Source organism: Pundamilia nyererei, unplaced genomic scaffold, assembly GCF_000239375.1.
Source record: "Pundamilia nyererei isolate P.nyererei 1_Seehausen unplaced genomic scaffold, PunNye1.0 scaffold00052, whole genome shotgun sequence".
NCBI classification, from domain to species: Eukaryota; Metazoa; Chordata; class Actinopteri; order Cichliformes; family Cichlidae; genus Pundamilia; species Pundamilia nyererei.
Genome location: NW_005187453.1, coordinates 2964855 through 2981742, shown reverse-complemented (window position 1 = coordinate 2981742; position 16888 = coordinate 2964855). Strand labels below are relative to the sequence as shown.

Below are 16888 nucleotides of genomic sequence, written 5' to 3'. Positions count from 1 at the left end.
AAAATCAACAGCTTCCCGTCCCCATACTAAACAATAGTGTTTTGTTGACTGACTCTACACATCAGAGTTGTTGGTATCAGCTATTGTGCATGGTTAAAACATCACTTTTTTGTAGTGTAATATACCGAAAAATTGCAGTTCACTTAAAAAAAACAACACCTTTTTCATGATCAGAATATATATTTTTTTATATTACAGTACAGACTTTACAACCACTGAGTGTGTTTAAAATGCACATTTTATTGCATTAGATACTCAATTGACTTTTTATCAAGCTCCAGCTTTGATAACTATATTCTAGTATACATTGCCGAAAGTTATTAGATTTATTATTAATAACATTATATTTTTTTACAAAACAAATACATTTAAAGAATGTTGTCATTTTTCTGCCAACTGTGAAAACGAACACATACATGACATTTGAGGGCTTTTAACAGATTTGTTTTTCTATGAATACTGCCTGTTGTTCATTTTTAATAAAGTTGTGGGACAGTTTGGCTTTTGACAGCATTCTTGTGTGAATGTCTGTGTGTGTGGATATGGATATGAGTATCCATATCTTTTGGTGTGTACGCGTGCTGTTGTGTGCCCTGGGATAAATATCCGAACAACGGGATGAAGATGGAGTAGAGCAGTGAATATGTGCTTGGTCAGCAGAATTACACTCACTAATTTCTGTTTTTTAAGGCTGATAATTAATCTAAATGGTGTTATATCCAGCAGCATGTATGACAGTTTATTGGTAAGGCACTGTTGTAAATGAGATTTTGGATTGACGAGTGAATGAATCGTATGTGGGCTGTTAATATGTACAAATATGTGTGCGTGTGGTTGTATTTGTGTGGTTAAATGAGATCCCCGATGGGTATACGGGGCAGGCAGATGTATGCCTGTGGGGTTCTGCTGAGGTTGATGGGGTTGCCGTCCAGACGGATGTCCTCCAGTGCTCTTCTGATGTAGCTGAAATCTTGGAGGTTGCAGAACGTGTCCTCGTGCATCATTTGAATATTGTTACGCTGAAACAATACAATACAACTTTATTTGTATAGCACATTTAAAACTACAGGTAGCCACATAATCTTCACATAATCCAGTCAAACAGTAGTAAAGTACAAAGGCAGATAAGCTAGCAGCTGGGAGGCATTGATTAACCGAGCATACAAGTACACAAGTACGCACATAAGCAAGCAAGACTTAACGATAAAAACAAGTTTTCAGCCGTGACCTAGGTTGCACCAAAAGCAATTGGTCAGACGATCTCAGTGTTCTACTGGGAGTATACACGCTAAGGAGATCAATAAGGTAGCTAGGTGCGATATTATTTATCATTTTATAAGTAAGCAGTAGGATTTTGAAATCAATGCGGTATTTAATTGGAAGCCAGTGGAGGCCAGTGAGAATTGGGGTGACAGACTCAAACCTATGAGTACCAGTTAGAAGGCGAGCCGTGGCGTTTTGGACGAGTTGCAGTCTATGAAGAAGGGCAGAATGAAGCCCAGTGTATAGGGAGTTGCAATAGTCTAACCTGGATGTGACAAAGGCATGGATAAGCCTTTCTAGATCCTCACGTGGTAAGTTTGGCTTGGCCTTAGAAATTAAACGAAGTTGATAGAAACAAGATTTAATAACAGAGGACACATGCTCTACAAGCTTAAAGGAGCCGTCCAGGTAAACACCCAAATTACTCGCAGAGTCGGAAAGATAATCAGTGAAGGGCCCGAGGACACCAGTTAGATGGGCTCTAGGGGTATGACTGTCAAAGATTACAATTTCCGTTGTCTTGTCATTAAGGATAAGGGAATTGCTCTGCAGCCAGTATTTAACTTGTCTTATACAATGGAAGAAGCGAAGCATCGATGAAGTATCATCCTCAGTCAATTCAAAATAAATTTGAATAACATCTGCATAGCAATGATAAGAGAGTTTGTACTTTTCAATAATACGACCAAGAGGTAACATAGAGACCCAGCACAGACCCCTGAGGGACACCACATGTAACGGGGGCAATGGAAGAGGAGTAGGTACCCATCGTGAAAGAGAAGGACCTCTCTGATAAGTAAGATTTAAACCAACTAAGGGCCATACTCGTAATGCCAACCAGATGTCCAAGCCTCATTAAGAGGATATTATGTTCCACCAGATCAAAAGCAGAGGACAGGTCCAACAAAACTAAGACCACGGTGCGCCCAGAGTCAGTAATTAAAAGAAGATCATTGAAGACCCTCAAGAGTGCCGTTTCCGTACTATGGCACAGTTTAAACCCAGATTGGAATTGATCCCAGATGTTATTCGCATTCAGATAGGTCTGAAGTTGTGATAGGACTATCCAGGATTTTTGACAGGAACGGAAGTTGGGAGATAGGTCTGTAATTAGCGAGGTTTGAGTGATCTAGGAAACGCTTTTTAAGAACAGGTTTCACTACGGCATGTTTAAAGGCAGCCGGAACACAACCCAGTGACAAATAAAGATTGATTAGTGATAATATACTAGGCCCAATTACATTAAATCCCTCCTTAATAATGTGAAATGGGAGAATGTCGTAAACAGAGTTTTTTAAACGGTCAATAATTCCCTTAACTAAGATAAAAATCTTTATGCATATTAAAGCTAACAATTATAATAAAGATAATAGAAATAGAACTAAAAATAGAAATAACAGCATAATCTTAGAGCACATTTTGGTGGTTTAAGTACTAGTTTAGTATGAGTGTTAACTTTTAAAGATGTGATTTGTTGTCATTGAGCTACACTACACTGGGATCAGGTGCTAAAATTAGATAAATATTACTTGAAATAAACAACAAGAGCATGAACAAAGTCAAAATGCAGAAGCAGCGAGTTAAAACTGCTGAATTAGAGAAGAGGATGGATGGATGGATGGATTTTATGGTTTGGCCAGAGGATATACCTGTAGGTGCAGAGACCGCAGGGTGTCTGGTAGAGGCACTGGGATATAATCAATGTGGTTGTCTGTTAGGTACAGGTACAGCAGGCCAGTCATATCCTGTTTAATGTAAGGAAAGATAATCATTAATGGCAAAGAACCTTAGATATTACCTTTGTGAAAGACATTTTAAGGCACTCATGACAATACTGGATTTCAAACACTGGCTTAACATTAGAATTTTGCTAATTTAGTTGTACTCTTATCCTGCTACTTTCCTTTTATTCTGTTTCCATCCAAAAACACAGTTTCCTGCATTCAGCTGAGATAATACATGTGTGGCTGACAAACTATTGCTCCTTCCAAATGGCTATGTCTGTGAAGGTTCTCAGTCATCCAGGTCATCGATGACTTCCAAATGACTAAGAAAATGTTATTTTAATTTCTTGTCGTGAGCAAATACACACAGTTTTACTTGATATGTGAAAGTCCAACTGTAAGTAAAAGAGGTGTACGTACTTTGAATGCCTCTCTATGAATACCCTTTGAGCCAACGTTATTGTGGCTGGCATCAATCAGGGTCATAGTCTCTGGGAAAGACGGCAGCTGGGAGATGTGATTTTCTCGAATCACCACCTCCTCCAGTTCAGGCAGACCCATAAAAGCTCTGTCCTCAATGGATGTTATCTCGTTGTGGGTCAGGTCAATCCTCTTCAGTTTGTCTGAAGGAAGGTGGGAAAACACATCGGAAGAAAAATTAAGCTTGCATTTAAGTTTGCGTATGGTTCTGAACTAATACTGATGTGTTTTTATTCAAAATGGAAACATACTCATGGAGGCAAAGTCAGACTTGTTGATCTTTTTGATTCTGTTGTAGCGAGCATAGAAGTGAGTGGTGTCTTTGGGGAGAGGGGGCACACTATCCAGATTCAAGTCATCGCAGTAGACTGAACCACCAAGGCATGTGCACAGCAAGCAAATGGGCATACCTGGAATACATGGACAAGAAGAAGGAAAACAGAAAAAGGAAGACATGCCATAGTAGCTTGTTAAAAAGTCCCGAATCCTCCAGAGACAACCGTTGTAATCCACAGGTCAAAGTTAATAAAAATCAGGTCCAAGCACACCAGAACTTTCCAAGTCCAAAGGGGATATAGGTTTTATATAACATTCCCATCTGTTCTATACTGACCTCGTCTGTCAACCACAGGCTCTTCAGGCTTGTCTGGCTCATCAGGCTCACTGGGCTCTGGCAGCTCAGAGCTCACTGACCCTTCTACAGTGCCAGCACCCTCTTGAGGGCTTTGTGTTGTAGGTGGAAGCAGCTTCTCCTCTTGTTAGAGACAAGATTAGGTGTTAAAAATAAAGGTTAGATCATAGACATGGGACAAGACATCTGGCAAACAGTAGCCCATGGTTTGCCGCAGTGTTTTAGCAGTGTTAAGCAAGAGTTTATGACTTTAAATGACAAATGAAGATAAGACTCTGATGTTAATAACATGAAATATGATTTGCAGAGTGGTCGCAAACAGTGTGGTGTTTTAGTAAAGAACAAACCGACAGAAACAAATTCAGATGGCTTCTATGGTGGGATACTAAGCTATGAAGGAAAGAACGTTCAGGGAAAGCCACAGGAAGTATTTCTATAATCGATTTTCCCGTTCTGCACAACTGTGCCCATTTTTTTTTAACCTTGCATAGTTTATGGGAACCTTGAACATTTTTTTATTAAAGTAAACTTTTATATCCTTGTTGTTTCTGTTCTGCTTTGGGGTTCTGAGCCCTGATAATTATCCTTTTCCTAAAAACAATGCTGATAATGTCTTGATGCATTTTCAATCATCCAGGAAAGTAAATCTCCAAAAGTTGATTCTGTTCATCTGGACGAAGCGTTTAGTGGGAGAAACGTTTCGGAGACTGGAGAAGTCACTTGGATGAGTGACGAAACGTTTCTCCCACAAAATGCTAAGTCCAGATGAACAGAATCAACTTTCGGAGACTGCTGATAATGTGAGACATAGCCTTTAGTACTGCCTGTCTTCCCCAAGTCTAGATTTGGTACTGACCTTCAAAAGTGGTGGGGAGCAGAGTTACAGGGACCTCAGTTTCTCCAGATGCAGAGACACTAGAAATCCCAGAGATTCCGGATACTTCTCCAGAGACTCCATCATCTCCCGAAACCTCTGGGATTCCTGAGAACTCCCCAGAAGTACCTAGTGTCTCCTGGGCAATAATGTCTGGAGTGATTGGCAGCTCCTCCTCTTGTTAGAGCCAATGTTTGGTGTTAGGAGTGGTAACGTTGGGAGGTGAAAGGTAAGATGGACAATGAATCAACCCATTAACCAATCAATCACTCTTGAGAGATAAAATGTTAGAAAGAAAGTGATTATGAGTAAAAAAGTCCAGTAGCACAAATAATTATGAACAACATTTAACTACATTAAAAAGCAAAGCAGTTAAATGAAATTTAGGACAATCAACATAAATCCCACAAAGAATGACAAGTTAGATACTAATATGGTGCAACGATACTAACCTCCAGATATAAATGTTATCCTTTGGTCCCCGGACTCAAAGTCCCCAGAAACCCCAGATATTCCAGAAGCCCCTGAGCTCAAAAGATCTCCGGATACCTCAAAGCCAGACTGGTCTCCTGACCCTCCAGAACCCAAATGGAGTTCAGTGGAAATTCCAGAACCTCCAGAGGCAAAATCGGCCGAGGTTCCAGAAATAGCAGATCCCATGAAATCTCCGGATCCCAAGAGATCCCCAGATATCAAGAGACTGCCAGATATCAATGATTGGCTGGATTCTCCCGAGATGTGGAGCTCCTCTGAGGTTCCGGAGATCAGCACAATGTCTCCAGAGCCTCCAGAGCCTCCTGAGGCGCTAGAGACCAGAATCTCTCCTGAGCCTCCAGACCCTGAAGCTCCGGAAGCCCCAGAAGCCCCGGAGGCCCCAGAAGCTCCAAAGGCCCCAGAGACCCCAGAAGCTCCAGAGGCCCCAGAGGCCCCAGACTCTACAGAGATCCAGAAATCCTGAATGATACGAGGTCTATCAGTGGGTGTCAGACGAAGCTCCACCTCTTGTTAGAGACAAGATTAGGTATTAATGAACAGATAGATGAGATTAACACAGTTCACAATGATGATGATTACATGCAACAGTAGATGACAAATGGGCACATTTAACCACTGACTGCAAGTTAAATGGATGACATGCACATGGAACTGATTATCACAGGTAGACGATGAGGATGATGTGTTTCGAGGAAAGATTAGTGCCTTCTTTCTAAGTTAAGTAATGCTGCTTTCACACATCCAACGGCCCAATGCTGGACAAGGCCCTTTCTCTTTCATATTTACTGAACTTACTCATGAAGTAGTTCTATGATAAAGACTTTTTCTCCTTTTTTCAGACCTTTTTGTGTGTCTAGGCCCATGAGAACCCCAGATCCTCCCGAACCCTGAGGGACTAGCTGGGGTTTTAGAGGCAACTCTTCTTCTTCCTTCGGCTGCTCCACTTCGTTCTGTGTTTCCAGTGAGCCCTCATATTCAGGTGGGGGCAGTGTTCCAATCTCTATCTGAGGGAAAGACAACAGCAGTGAGTTAAAAATATATGAGAACTGCATTTTAAAATAAACATGATAAAAGATGAAATAAAGCATTAGAAAAGTTAATTTTTTATTGCTCTATGTGACAAAAACTTGCACGGGGACAAAACTGTACAGTGCTGTTAGACAATTTTTTTTCAGGTTTTGCCTCTTTACATCAGCTGTTGGAGTTTAAATCAAACAATCAATATGTGACAACTTTAATTCAGGGGGTTTAACAGAAAGTTTATATTAACTGTGCAGGAATTTTACAGTCACCTTATGCATAGTTATATAATTGACAGAACATACATCATTTTAAATTTAAAAATAGTTTTGAATGCTTGGATGAAAATCATTTGCAGTTTCCTCCCATGAGATTATCTACAGGCCCCTTTTCATCCACTTTTAGTTGCTGCTTGTTTGTGGGGTTTTCACTCAGTTTTGTATTTAATAACTGAAACGCATACCGTGTTCGTTTGAAATAAGATGACTGACTGAAAAATATCCCATTTCTTTGCCTCGGGAAACTCTTGGTTTGAATTATGCTTTGAGGCTTCGTCTATTTTGAAGCACTGTCTAACCAGTTTTGAGGGATTTGTCTGAATATGAGCAATGAGTATGGTCCTTTACATCTCATAATTCATCCTGCTACTTCTATTAGCAGCCACATCATCAATACAAACCAGTGGCCCATGGCATAAGATTGCCTCTGCCATGTTTGAAACATAATATGGTAATATTTGGATCATGAGCTGTTTCTCTCTTTCTTGATCATGTTTATTTTTCTTCTTCATTTGTCACATATCAGTTAATTTTCTAATGATTTCTGAGCCTATCTATGAAAACTATGCATAACAACAGCTGCAATTCATAAAATTTAAATGAAAAATTTTCCTAAAACCTACTGAAAAGAAGCTGAAAGTCTGGACTGCAATCAGATATTGACTGTTTGTTTTAAATTCCACTGTGGCCGTGTAAAGAGGCAAAACTACAACTGTTGTGGACAAATCAAGGACCTAACTGTACTTGGCATTTTGGCATACAAAATATGCCTCAGCACTGGTGATGTGCAAACCCTGCTCTGTTTACTATCTCAGCACTCATATTTTTCCCAGTTACTTTCACATTTAGTACTCCTGTGCTAAGCTCAGAGTTAGCGCACAGGCACCTGATAATTGCTGTTTGTTTGCCTGTTTGTTAACAAGACTGCGTAAAGACAGCAGTGTCGAATTCTGTGAAACTTAGAGGAGAGGTTGAGCAGACAAAAAAAATAACGATCCAAAGATTTAAGAAAAGACTCCAACAAAGATCTCCATAAACAGGAAAGTATTTTTTGATTCATAACCTTAAATTTTAACCACTAGATGGCAGCAAATTGTGCTGAAGAAACTATCCACTGCACAGCGTGCACTATTTATCTAGCTCCGATTCATAAAAAAACGAAAAAACATCCAGTGCTGTCCAGTGTGTAAAATGCAAAATAACCTTTGCTCAGACTTTATAGAGATTCAGCCAAGAACTCTGTTTTATATCTGCTAGTAAGTGACCAGTAAAGCAGCGATACTACATCACAGTAAATATTACAGTATTTTTTTTCTATGGTAAAAAGGCACTGCATATTTTACATAATCCAGCACACTGGGCAGCTTAAACACTGAAACAGGAACATGCAGCGACAACTCTGAAAATGTCACAAGTTTCACAATACCAAATTACTTTGTAAACCAAGACTTAGCACCTTTGTTGATCAAATAGGCAATTTTAATTGGGGAAATTATAAAAATGAGACAGCTCTGCCAAACCAAGAAAGCTTTATACACAGCTGTGCCTTTTGGTTCCTTCATTAAAGGCTTCGGGTATAGCCATTTGCTATTTTAATTATATTTACAGTCTTTGCAGTTGCTCTTCTGACAGCTCAAGAAACCTGCAGTTCTATCCTTCTCCAGATGAGGGCAGTGAACTCCCACACACTTCACACAGGTAGTACCTGACACTGTATAACGCCCCTCAAGGCTGAGTCAGTCCTCCAAAAAGGGAATGGTCCTTGTGGAACCAAGACTCACATGGTAGCTGCACAGATCCATTTCTCAGCCTTTTTATCTAGTTTTAACCAGAGTAATCAGATATCTGTAAGCTAAGAGGCATCAAAGGAAATGTATGTCAAGTGAATGCAGTCAAATTATTGAGAATAATTAACTACCTGAAATGTAACTGAGGAAAAAAAGGCTTGTACCAATGAAAAGCTATTCATTCATATATTTTGCATTTTAAAGTTTTCCTGAGAAAAAGCTGAGGATACTACAATGAGGTAGGCCTTTAAAACGTCTTGCACTGAAAAATCGAACTGCTGCTCCCCCCCCCCCCCCCCTTTTCCCCCAAACATATACACCCGAGGGGAAAGAGGGGGTAACAAACAACACTGAAAAAAAGTTTCTGAAATCCTGGATTTTGGGGAATAAGGGATGTGAAAGGAGAAATGTGGAGCGTTAAGCCAAAACCAAAACGTATAAAATTACCGACCAAGCCAAAATTAAGGGTATTACTGTTATATTAGTATATATGAATATATTCATAGGCAAGTAAAACATGTTTGAGAGTCAGATGAAATCCTTCCAAACTAATTTCACCAATGTCCTCCAGCTTATCGACACAAAACAAGTGAGCAGTTTGGAAAAGTACTGAAAACTCCATAGACACCAGCCATAGGCTCTTAGTCATATGGGGTGCAGCATGTATGTATGTAATATTTAGTCCTTCGAAAAGCCACATGAGTTAAACTCACTTAAACTCTTGCTGAGTGAAAAAGATAGCACACCGTCTACATGCAGAATGTCTATTAAAGGAGCAGAGTCACATTCTGGGAAATTGGATTATTCTCCAAAGCTTAGATAATACTCCATCTTAGTTACACTTTTTGAATCAATCATTTTTCATATAGTTACTTCTAGAGTGCAGGTTGGTAAAACTGTCCTACTTTTGGACAGAGCTATGCTATCTATGCCATCTATTACTCTTCCGATTGTCGTCTTTGCCCTGACAAGCTGCTGGGAGCGCCACATAGACTGTATATTAAAGATGGACATGGGGTCTGAAACGTGGAGAGAACACAGGTTGTGCAAGGTAGTGCATTCAAAAATTCAATTAAACCTGCTTTGTTTCTAATGACCAGTGGGGGTCAAACCTTTGGCTGCCAAAAGAGGTCTGATTGTTTAGATGTCAATGAGAAAATGTTGCTCACTATGTTGTTTCCATATTCCAGGATGTTCCATGGTTTAAAAAAAAAAAAAATGACAACAGCCAAAAAAGCTTAAATCGGTTAAGCTTTAGCCTGGCATTGGTCTTCTTACCTTACATGAAACATGAAAGCAATAAGTCATATTTTCTTTACACTCTGAACAGTTATGTGTCATTTACCATTGTTAAAAACTTACATCCAACCTCTGGATGGTAACAAAAAACAAAACAAATAAATAGAAGCTCTAATTAAGTGAACCATCCAGCTCCTAAGATGTTATAAAACTCAAGAGAAAATAGATAAGAGGCAGACTGAAGATCATGATGAAACTAATGTGCCTGCATGAATCCAAAGTTGGTGATTAAAGCATGTCCAGAGTATTTGAATGCAGCAGACTGAACAAGATTGGCTTGGATAACAAAGTAGATGAGCCTTTACTTCTCTCAAAAGAGACAAGCCCCGAGGAGAAAGGAGAGAAATACCAAACGAGAGCTGGCCGTGGAAAGTAAAGACTCAGCATTCCAGAGGCATGGAGCTCATCATCGCTCCATTTCTCCCATGAGATCTGATGTTTGTGTGAAAAATACAAAAACCTCTCCTAAATCTTCACTCTTTTTAGAAGAGCGCTCTCTCAGATGATCTGCCCTCTCAACAAAACTAAATGAGAGACCCTTAAAAACTGCAATTATGAGTCAAAGCGTTATGTTTATTCAGCGTGGACAGCATGAAAAAAGATTCTAGTTACTCTAAATGCACTTTGTACTGCTTCTCCTCTTCCTACCCACACAGACTTCCACAAAACCTCTTGAAACTTGCTGAGTAATTTCCGATTTTATTAAACGCAGACATTATCAAAGCCATTCTCTTACAACACATGAAAACATTCTCACACCCAGCAGCTCCATATGTAACCCTGAGCTGTAAAACTACACATAAAATATGCCAGTGAAGTTGATTAAGGCTAAAAAGCTTGGGTGGCACTAGTTTCTGTGGAGGTGGATGACAAAAAACTTTTCATAAGCTGGACTGTGGAGCAGACCTTAGATAAGAGCAGTTTTGTAAGTGCAGTTCACATCAGGTTTGATTTAAGTCACTGGCTCAGAGGGAGCCAGCTGAAAATCTGATGTCATTTTGACACTGCCTTGGACTAATTTCCTTGTCACAAAGAACAATAAATTGACATGAATTCTGGCTATAGCTTTCAATCCCACTGTGTCTGCAAGGCTTGCCACATCACTCTCAGCTTGAGCTGTGATATGAGATTTGAAGGGCACTTCTTGAATTCACTTCTTTCCTTTGTAGCCATTACCGATCTCCATTCATCTTTAAAAGCCGCTCTCCTGCATAGAAACTTCCAGTAACGAGAAAACACCTAGGGGTTTTCTCGTTACTGAAGGTCATCTAGTCACTGCTTTTAGTAAAGATTCCAGCTGTCTAGCCTCCAGAGGACTGACATGCACCTGCGAAATCTGTATGAAGATCTGTTGGAAGCAGATAAAGCTTTAGCTGTGTTTGCCCTTTCCCTCTACCTGTTACTTACATGTATCTGCTTGAAAAGGCAAACATAAAATAAGGTTGAAATCAGCTTCTACACAATAAGCAAAACAGTCAACAGTTCAAAGTGCATCAGCTGCAGTTGGACATCAGTAATATGTAAGTAAAACTGGTGGCTGCAATGTCTAAAATTATTTTGGACGCATAAATCTGGAAAACATTTAGCTTCCCAGTGGCTCCTGGACAGCAGCCGGTTCCCTCTGTGCTCAGTGAACCTGGTGACCTCAAATCAAATTGTCCCAGCAGCCTTTATATTTTAAAACATCAGCTGTCTGTCATGTTGATGTGATAAAATATGATTCATATTTTCTGTCTATCTTCTCAAGTTTTTTCAGTAATCAATCAGCATAAAATTTGTCGCACAATCTTTACACACAGACTAGAGGACATGTGTCTTCTAAATGTTTTTGAGAATCGGCAATAAATTCAACAGACCACATGCTGCTAAATGAAATAAATTCCATGTCTGTGAAAATGCCTTTATAGCGGTTGCTCTAGAGTAAAAAGTTTAAGGTGACCTATTTATTTTTATGATTAAAGGCAAAAGAGTCTGGAAGGGGTTTAAAAGCCTGAAACATACATTTTCTCTTGCATAAACTCAAAAAAGAAATTGTGTTTCTTACCTGAGGTTCACCAATTGTCAGGACATCCTCATAGTCACTCTCCAAATTGAAATTGTCATCATAGTTAGTGCTACTGTATGTGTCTAAGTGCGCTTGCCGGGAAAATCTGGGGCTGGCCACCGCCGCTTTGAGGACGAAGAGTCCGAACAGAAGCCGCACAAGCATCCTCATAGTCCACCTTGATGAGGGCAGAGTCACAAAGTCAGTGGGGAATGTGTGATTAAAAGATTTTACAGACGTATGTGAAGTATAGCACATTTCAGGGAAATTACACATTCACATGGTGACTTTTTTTACTTAGTAGTTTATTGTCACTTGCAAAATGTAAAAAATGACACGAAAAAAGACGTGTACAGCAAATTTTAAGAGGTTTCCTTAAACAAAACCCTTTTAAACTGGTTCATTTTTACAGTACAAAGACATCTGTTGTGAGTAATGTGAACATGGTGTGTAGTAAAATATAGTTCCATATGCTGTCGGTGCACAGCAGAGCATGCCTTTGAACCTTACTCCATAACCAGTTCGAGATACTGGAAGGATAACCAGTCTACAGTGCTGCACACCAAAGCTTGACTTTGGGTTCCATCTGTAAGGTCAATGAATTCATTATCATGGTGCAGACAGCTCAGGGGATCAAAATATGAGGGCCTCCTGCTTTGCTTTAGCCAGAGGCTTTCTTTTTCATGGAGCAACCATCTTGGCTTAAATAGGTACTCGTCTGTGGTATGTCAAAGGTCAAAAGTCAGAGTTGATCTGATAATGAACCAGGAGAGGATTTTGTTTAGTCTCATTAAGGCTAAAGAATTTTAGAAATTCACTTTCAGCCTGTGGTATTTATGGTTGAAGTAAAGATTTTGGGGATATTTGATCATATAATGGGATACTCTAAAAGTGGAAAATCAAAATTAGTGTGTGTAATTTTTATCATTAGCCCTGGCCTAGATACGATAGCTGCTGTTCATAATCTTCTGCACAGGTCTACTTAGTTCACCAAGGTTGGTCAGTTCTTAAGTATTATTCTAAAGTGGGAAGCACTAATAAGATTAACATATGCTAATTAGTGCTTAATTAGCTGGCACCACAGACAGTGGGCTTACGACTTTAATCGTTTGTCAGTATGCTAGTGTGTCAATGTTCGAAACACTAATAGCAGGTGTAGTCACATTGGAACTGATATATTTTTACAGATTAAAGAGAGTCCTGTAGGCTAGCACAGAGAAAGGAGCGCAAGGGAAGAGAAGAAGAATTTGACGAAGAGAGTAGACAAGATGTTGGCCCTCAGGGTTAGATGGAGAGAGCGAGGAAAGGACTGAGTAGAAGAGAGCAGCAAGAGAGCAACAAGTGTGTGTGTGTGTGTGTGTGTGTGTGTGAGAGAGAGAGAGAGAGAGAGAGAGAGAGAGAGAGAGACAGGTTTCTAAGCTGACTCGACCCCTCACCCTTCACAGAGGGCCTTTATGAGGGCCGGTTGCTGCCTGTCTCAGCACTCAAACTCCAAATTCCACCGAGGTTTGTGGACAGGATGGCAGCGAGTTACAGCTGCAAGGAAAAGCTTCATTCAGCAGCAGCGACACTCAAACACACACACACATACACACAGAGATCCACGTTCATGCACACACTTGGAAAGACGCAATCCTCTCACAGATGCACACTCTGTTTTAACACACCTATCTTTCAGTGAGAGAAAACTGAGAAACCTCTGCTGCTACTATTTTGGGATGAGGACAGATATAAAACCAAAAAAACAGCTTCCTAGGTTATTTAAGTCATGAATCTAACCTTGTCAGTATGAGAGGGACAGAGTTAATATGCAAATCAGTCTCTTCGTTGTCCCTCCAACATCAACTTAGTGCACTCTGCTGAGATAACTTGATCTGACTGGTTATCATTGCTATTTAAACAAACCGCCCGTCATGGAGCTACGCAATTCAGCACAGCTAGACTGAACGAACTATATTAAAGACAGAGGTGTGCTTTTACTCAGGCCATCACAGTGTACAGTGTGTGGAAACTGTATGTATGTAAGACTGGAGCCTCCAGACTACTTCTCTGTTATGCTTGGCTTTGCATTGGGCATTCCTGATATTCAGTGATTCTGCCTTTTCCCCTCAAAACCCACAAGCAAATAAGTGATGCCCACTTGGCTGTTGGTGCAAAACAATCTGGGTTATTTGGACTGCAAGAAGGTTTAATTTGCATTGAAAAAATCCTCTATCAAAGCAGGTGACTAGGCAGTGAGAAAAGTATGGTATGCACTTGTATGTAACTATACTTTGAGGGAGAATATTTGCAGAAAGTTTTCAATTATTTAAGATTCTCAGCAAAGTAGAAGACGTTTTCTGCAGAAGTTGAGCAAAAGATGTTATGAAAAGGTGCTATTTATGCACTTTTTCATGAACACCTGCTGTTATTTCACAGACTAAGGTCATTTTTCACAAATACATACACTATAGGAATACGTAACGACATTTGAAGAAACGAGGAAAAAATCAAAACCCTTAGTTTGATACTGTGAAACACCTGTCTAACACAACTGAAAAACATGTAAAACATTATGGACCCCCCAAAAAATCCCTTAGAAAGCACCTGCATATCTTCAAAAGTAAACCCAGGAGAGAAATTAAAGCCCCTGCCACACCATCTTATTTGTGTTGTAGCTCATTTTAAAAACTCTGAATAGGAGTGATTTTTTTGGAAGGCTTAGCTGAGCAACTCTTCCTGCCTAATCCTCTGCACCAAAGAGCCATTCAACCAGCAAGATGAAGATAGCACCAAAAACTCTTACCTCCGTCTCCTGCTTTCCTGAATGGTCCCGTCAGCCGTGATGGAGATGCTGAGGGCTCCGGGACTTGGCCAATGGTGAGAGGTCGCACAGGGTGCCTTGAAGAGGGAGGGTGCGTGTGTGAAGTGTGTGAAAGGTGTGTGTGTGTGAATTTGACAAGTGTGTAGACGTGTGTGTATGTATAGGTCTGTGCGCTCTGGCAGACCTGAGTGCCCTGCCGCTTATGTGTGAAGGTAGGCACTGAGACTGATTGGACCAGAGCAGATTGCTTTTGGTCACTCAGAGTGCACCCACCCCACACTGTACAACCACATGCACAACCCTCTCAAACATTGCACACACTATACATGCACACACACACACACACACACACACACACACACACACACACACACACACCAGACACAAAGAAACAGAGAGTAAAGGCCTACCACTGGCAAAATATCCGGCCATCCCTTTTAAGAATATGCATTATTTTTCTAAGAAGTTGGCTCAGTCAGATTGAAATATTTCCCTGTGTTTTCCTCAGGTGAAACTCTGGCATGTGTTGCTTTCATGTATGAGGGGGATCCACGGGGACCTTATACACAATGGGACCTCTGTAAGAAGCCCCTGTTAGCATAGTGCTGAGAGGAAGTCCCTGATTTAAGGAAGGCCTCTGTCCTCCTTTTGGGTTGAAGCAAATTTCTCTTTGCACCATCAGCTGCTCAGTGGTCTGCTTTAACTACAAGCCTGATTTTAGTTGTAGGAGAACTATGGATGTCTTAACTGATGGAAAATATTCTGATCAGGGTTCAGACCCCCAAGGAAAGTGATTCTTCTAAAGTCCTGATGTAGATTTAAGGGGATTCTACTGACATTGCAAAGACAGCCTGGCTCATTAATGTCCCTTGTTAAAATAAATATGGGACACATACACACATGCAAACACAGAGAGCAAGTCAGCATTATTTGGCCATAGTTTTGTCTGAACCTGTCCACTTCTCCCTCAGGAGGTAGCTCTAGACCTTATGATGAATGACAGGCAAACCTCTAACCTGCCATATATGCTGGGATTTATATCTACAGCTTTTGTTCTGCCAAGCACTCTTTAGAGGAAAGAACACAATGAATTTTTACCCAAAATATCATACCTGAGACAATGATTTATCATACAGGAAGCATGGGACAGTACCCTAAAAAGTGTTGAAGTTGGTCTCCTGTCAGAACATTTATGTGAGTGGTTCCTAATCTCTCTCATTTGACTTACCCTCAAAGCCCTGTTGGATCCAGGGGTTGGTAAACCTTGGTGACATTTTGATGAGGAAAGAATTAAAAACTCGTTATTTCCCTATTCCACTTAATGTCTTGCTATGATAATGTGGCTCAGAATGAGGCAAAAGAAACATTTTCCTTTCATGTCAACCTTTGTTATTTTCATGCTAGCAGACTTAACCTTCCTAACAATGACAAATACATTGTGCAAAATGCCTCATTAATGAGATGTCTCATCTTTCCCCATAACCATTGTCTTACTATATTAGGTATTCACGTACTAAATTTAGCAACTTTATTACGTATAACTAACAAATCTTGTTTAGTCAACTGTTACTTTTAGCTAACAATTTTAGCTGCTAGCCATAATGCTATTAGCTAGCTGTTTTAGTCACATTTACAAGCAACTGACACTTTTTAAATATTACCTTATTCAAATTAGATGAGTCAGTCTTTCCATATATATCTTAGCTATTGCAACTGTGTTTGAAATATTGCTGAATTAGCTAACTGACTTGAGCTTATGCAGATGTCACTCCAAAGAAGAGAAAATTCTAGTTGCAAAGTTGAAAAAGCAAGAAAATAGCAATTCATTAATCATATATCACGTTCTTGAGTAGAACCTGGTCAATACATTGCAATTTTAGCTAGTCTGGCGTGGCTGCCCCAACTTTCTGAGTTGTAACACTGACTTGGGGGGTGTCAGAATGTTCTGCTGCAGTGGAACTTAGAAATCGCTACTTCCTGCTTCTCTTCCACATAGCTTTCTGGTCCAATAAACAAAGCCATTGTTGAAGTGATTTAAACTTGCATCCTTTCTGGAGGCTACCACATGGCTATACTTTTGATTGCAAAAAGGCTTCTCTTTGAGTTCATTAGCTATTAGCCAGTAAGCAAGTGGTTTCACGGTTATAGCTGTGTCTTTAGCCACTTTTGGTTTCTTGCAATCAAGATGGC

General features: G+C 40.1%; 1 protein-coding gene across 3 annotated transcripts; it reads right to left on the bottom strand.

The window, feature by feature from the left end:
- Positions 1 to 220: 220 nt before the first annotated feature.
- epyc (epiphycan) lies at positions 221 to 16412 on the bottom strand. 3 transcript variants are annotated; one of them, XM_005733496.1, is made up of 12 exons: positions 16360 to 16412; positions 15927 to 15961; positions 14681 to 14775; positions 11896 to 12073; positions 6309 to 6471; positions 5425 to 5973; positions 4955 to 5149; positions 4081 to 4221; positions 3719 to 3877; positions 3408 to 3610; positions 2913 to 3008; positions 221 to 1019 (listed from the first exon to the last, which is right to left on the bottom strand). In XM_005733496.1, the coding sequence occupies exons 4-12, from the start codon at positions 12064 to 12066 to the stop codon at positions 849 to 851; spliced, it is 1848 nt and encodes a 615-aa protein (XP_005733553.1). In that variant the 5' UTR covers positions 12067 to 12073; positions 14681 to 14775; positions 15927 to 15961; positions 16360 to 16412; the 3' UTR covers positions 221 to 848. The 3 variants fall into 3 exon arrangements, with proteins under 3 accessions (XP_005733553.1, XP_013766375.1, XP_005733554.1); XM_013910921.1 differs by lacking the exons at positions 15927 to 15961; positions 16360 to 16412 and having other exon boundaries at positions 14681 to 14908; XM_005733497.1 differs by lacking the exons at positions 14681 to 14775; positions 15927 to 15961; positions 16360 to 16412 and adding an exon at positions 13332 to 13367.
- Positions 16413 to 16888: the final 476 nt, after the last annotated feature.

What these genes read in the sequence shown, in the direction of transcription:
- epyc (XM_005733496.1), bottom strand. Translation starts at nt 12,066, where the DNA reads ATGAGGATGCTTGTGCGGCTTCTGTTCGGACTCTTCGTCCTCAAAGCG. An exon ending in GGGCCTAGACACACAAAAAG is followed by an intron (nt 5,974 to 6,308) that starts GTCTGAAAAAAG and finishes GTCTCTAACAAG; the next exon opens with AGGTGGAGCTTCGTCTGACA. An exon ending in GCCTGTGGTTGACAGACGAG is followed by an intron (nt 3,878 to 4,080) that starts GTCAGTATAGAA and finishes CATGTATTCCAG; the next exon opens with GTATGCCCATTTGCTTGCTG.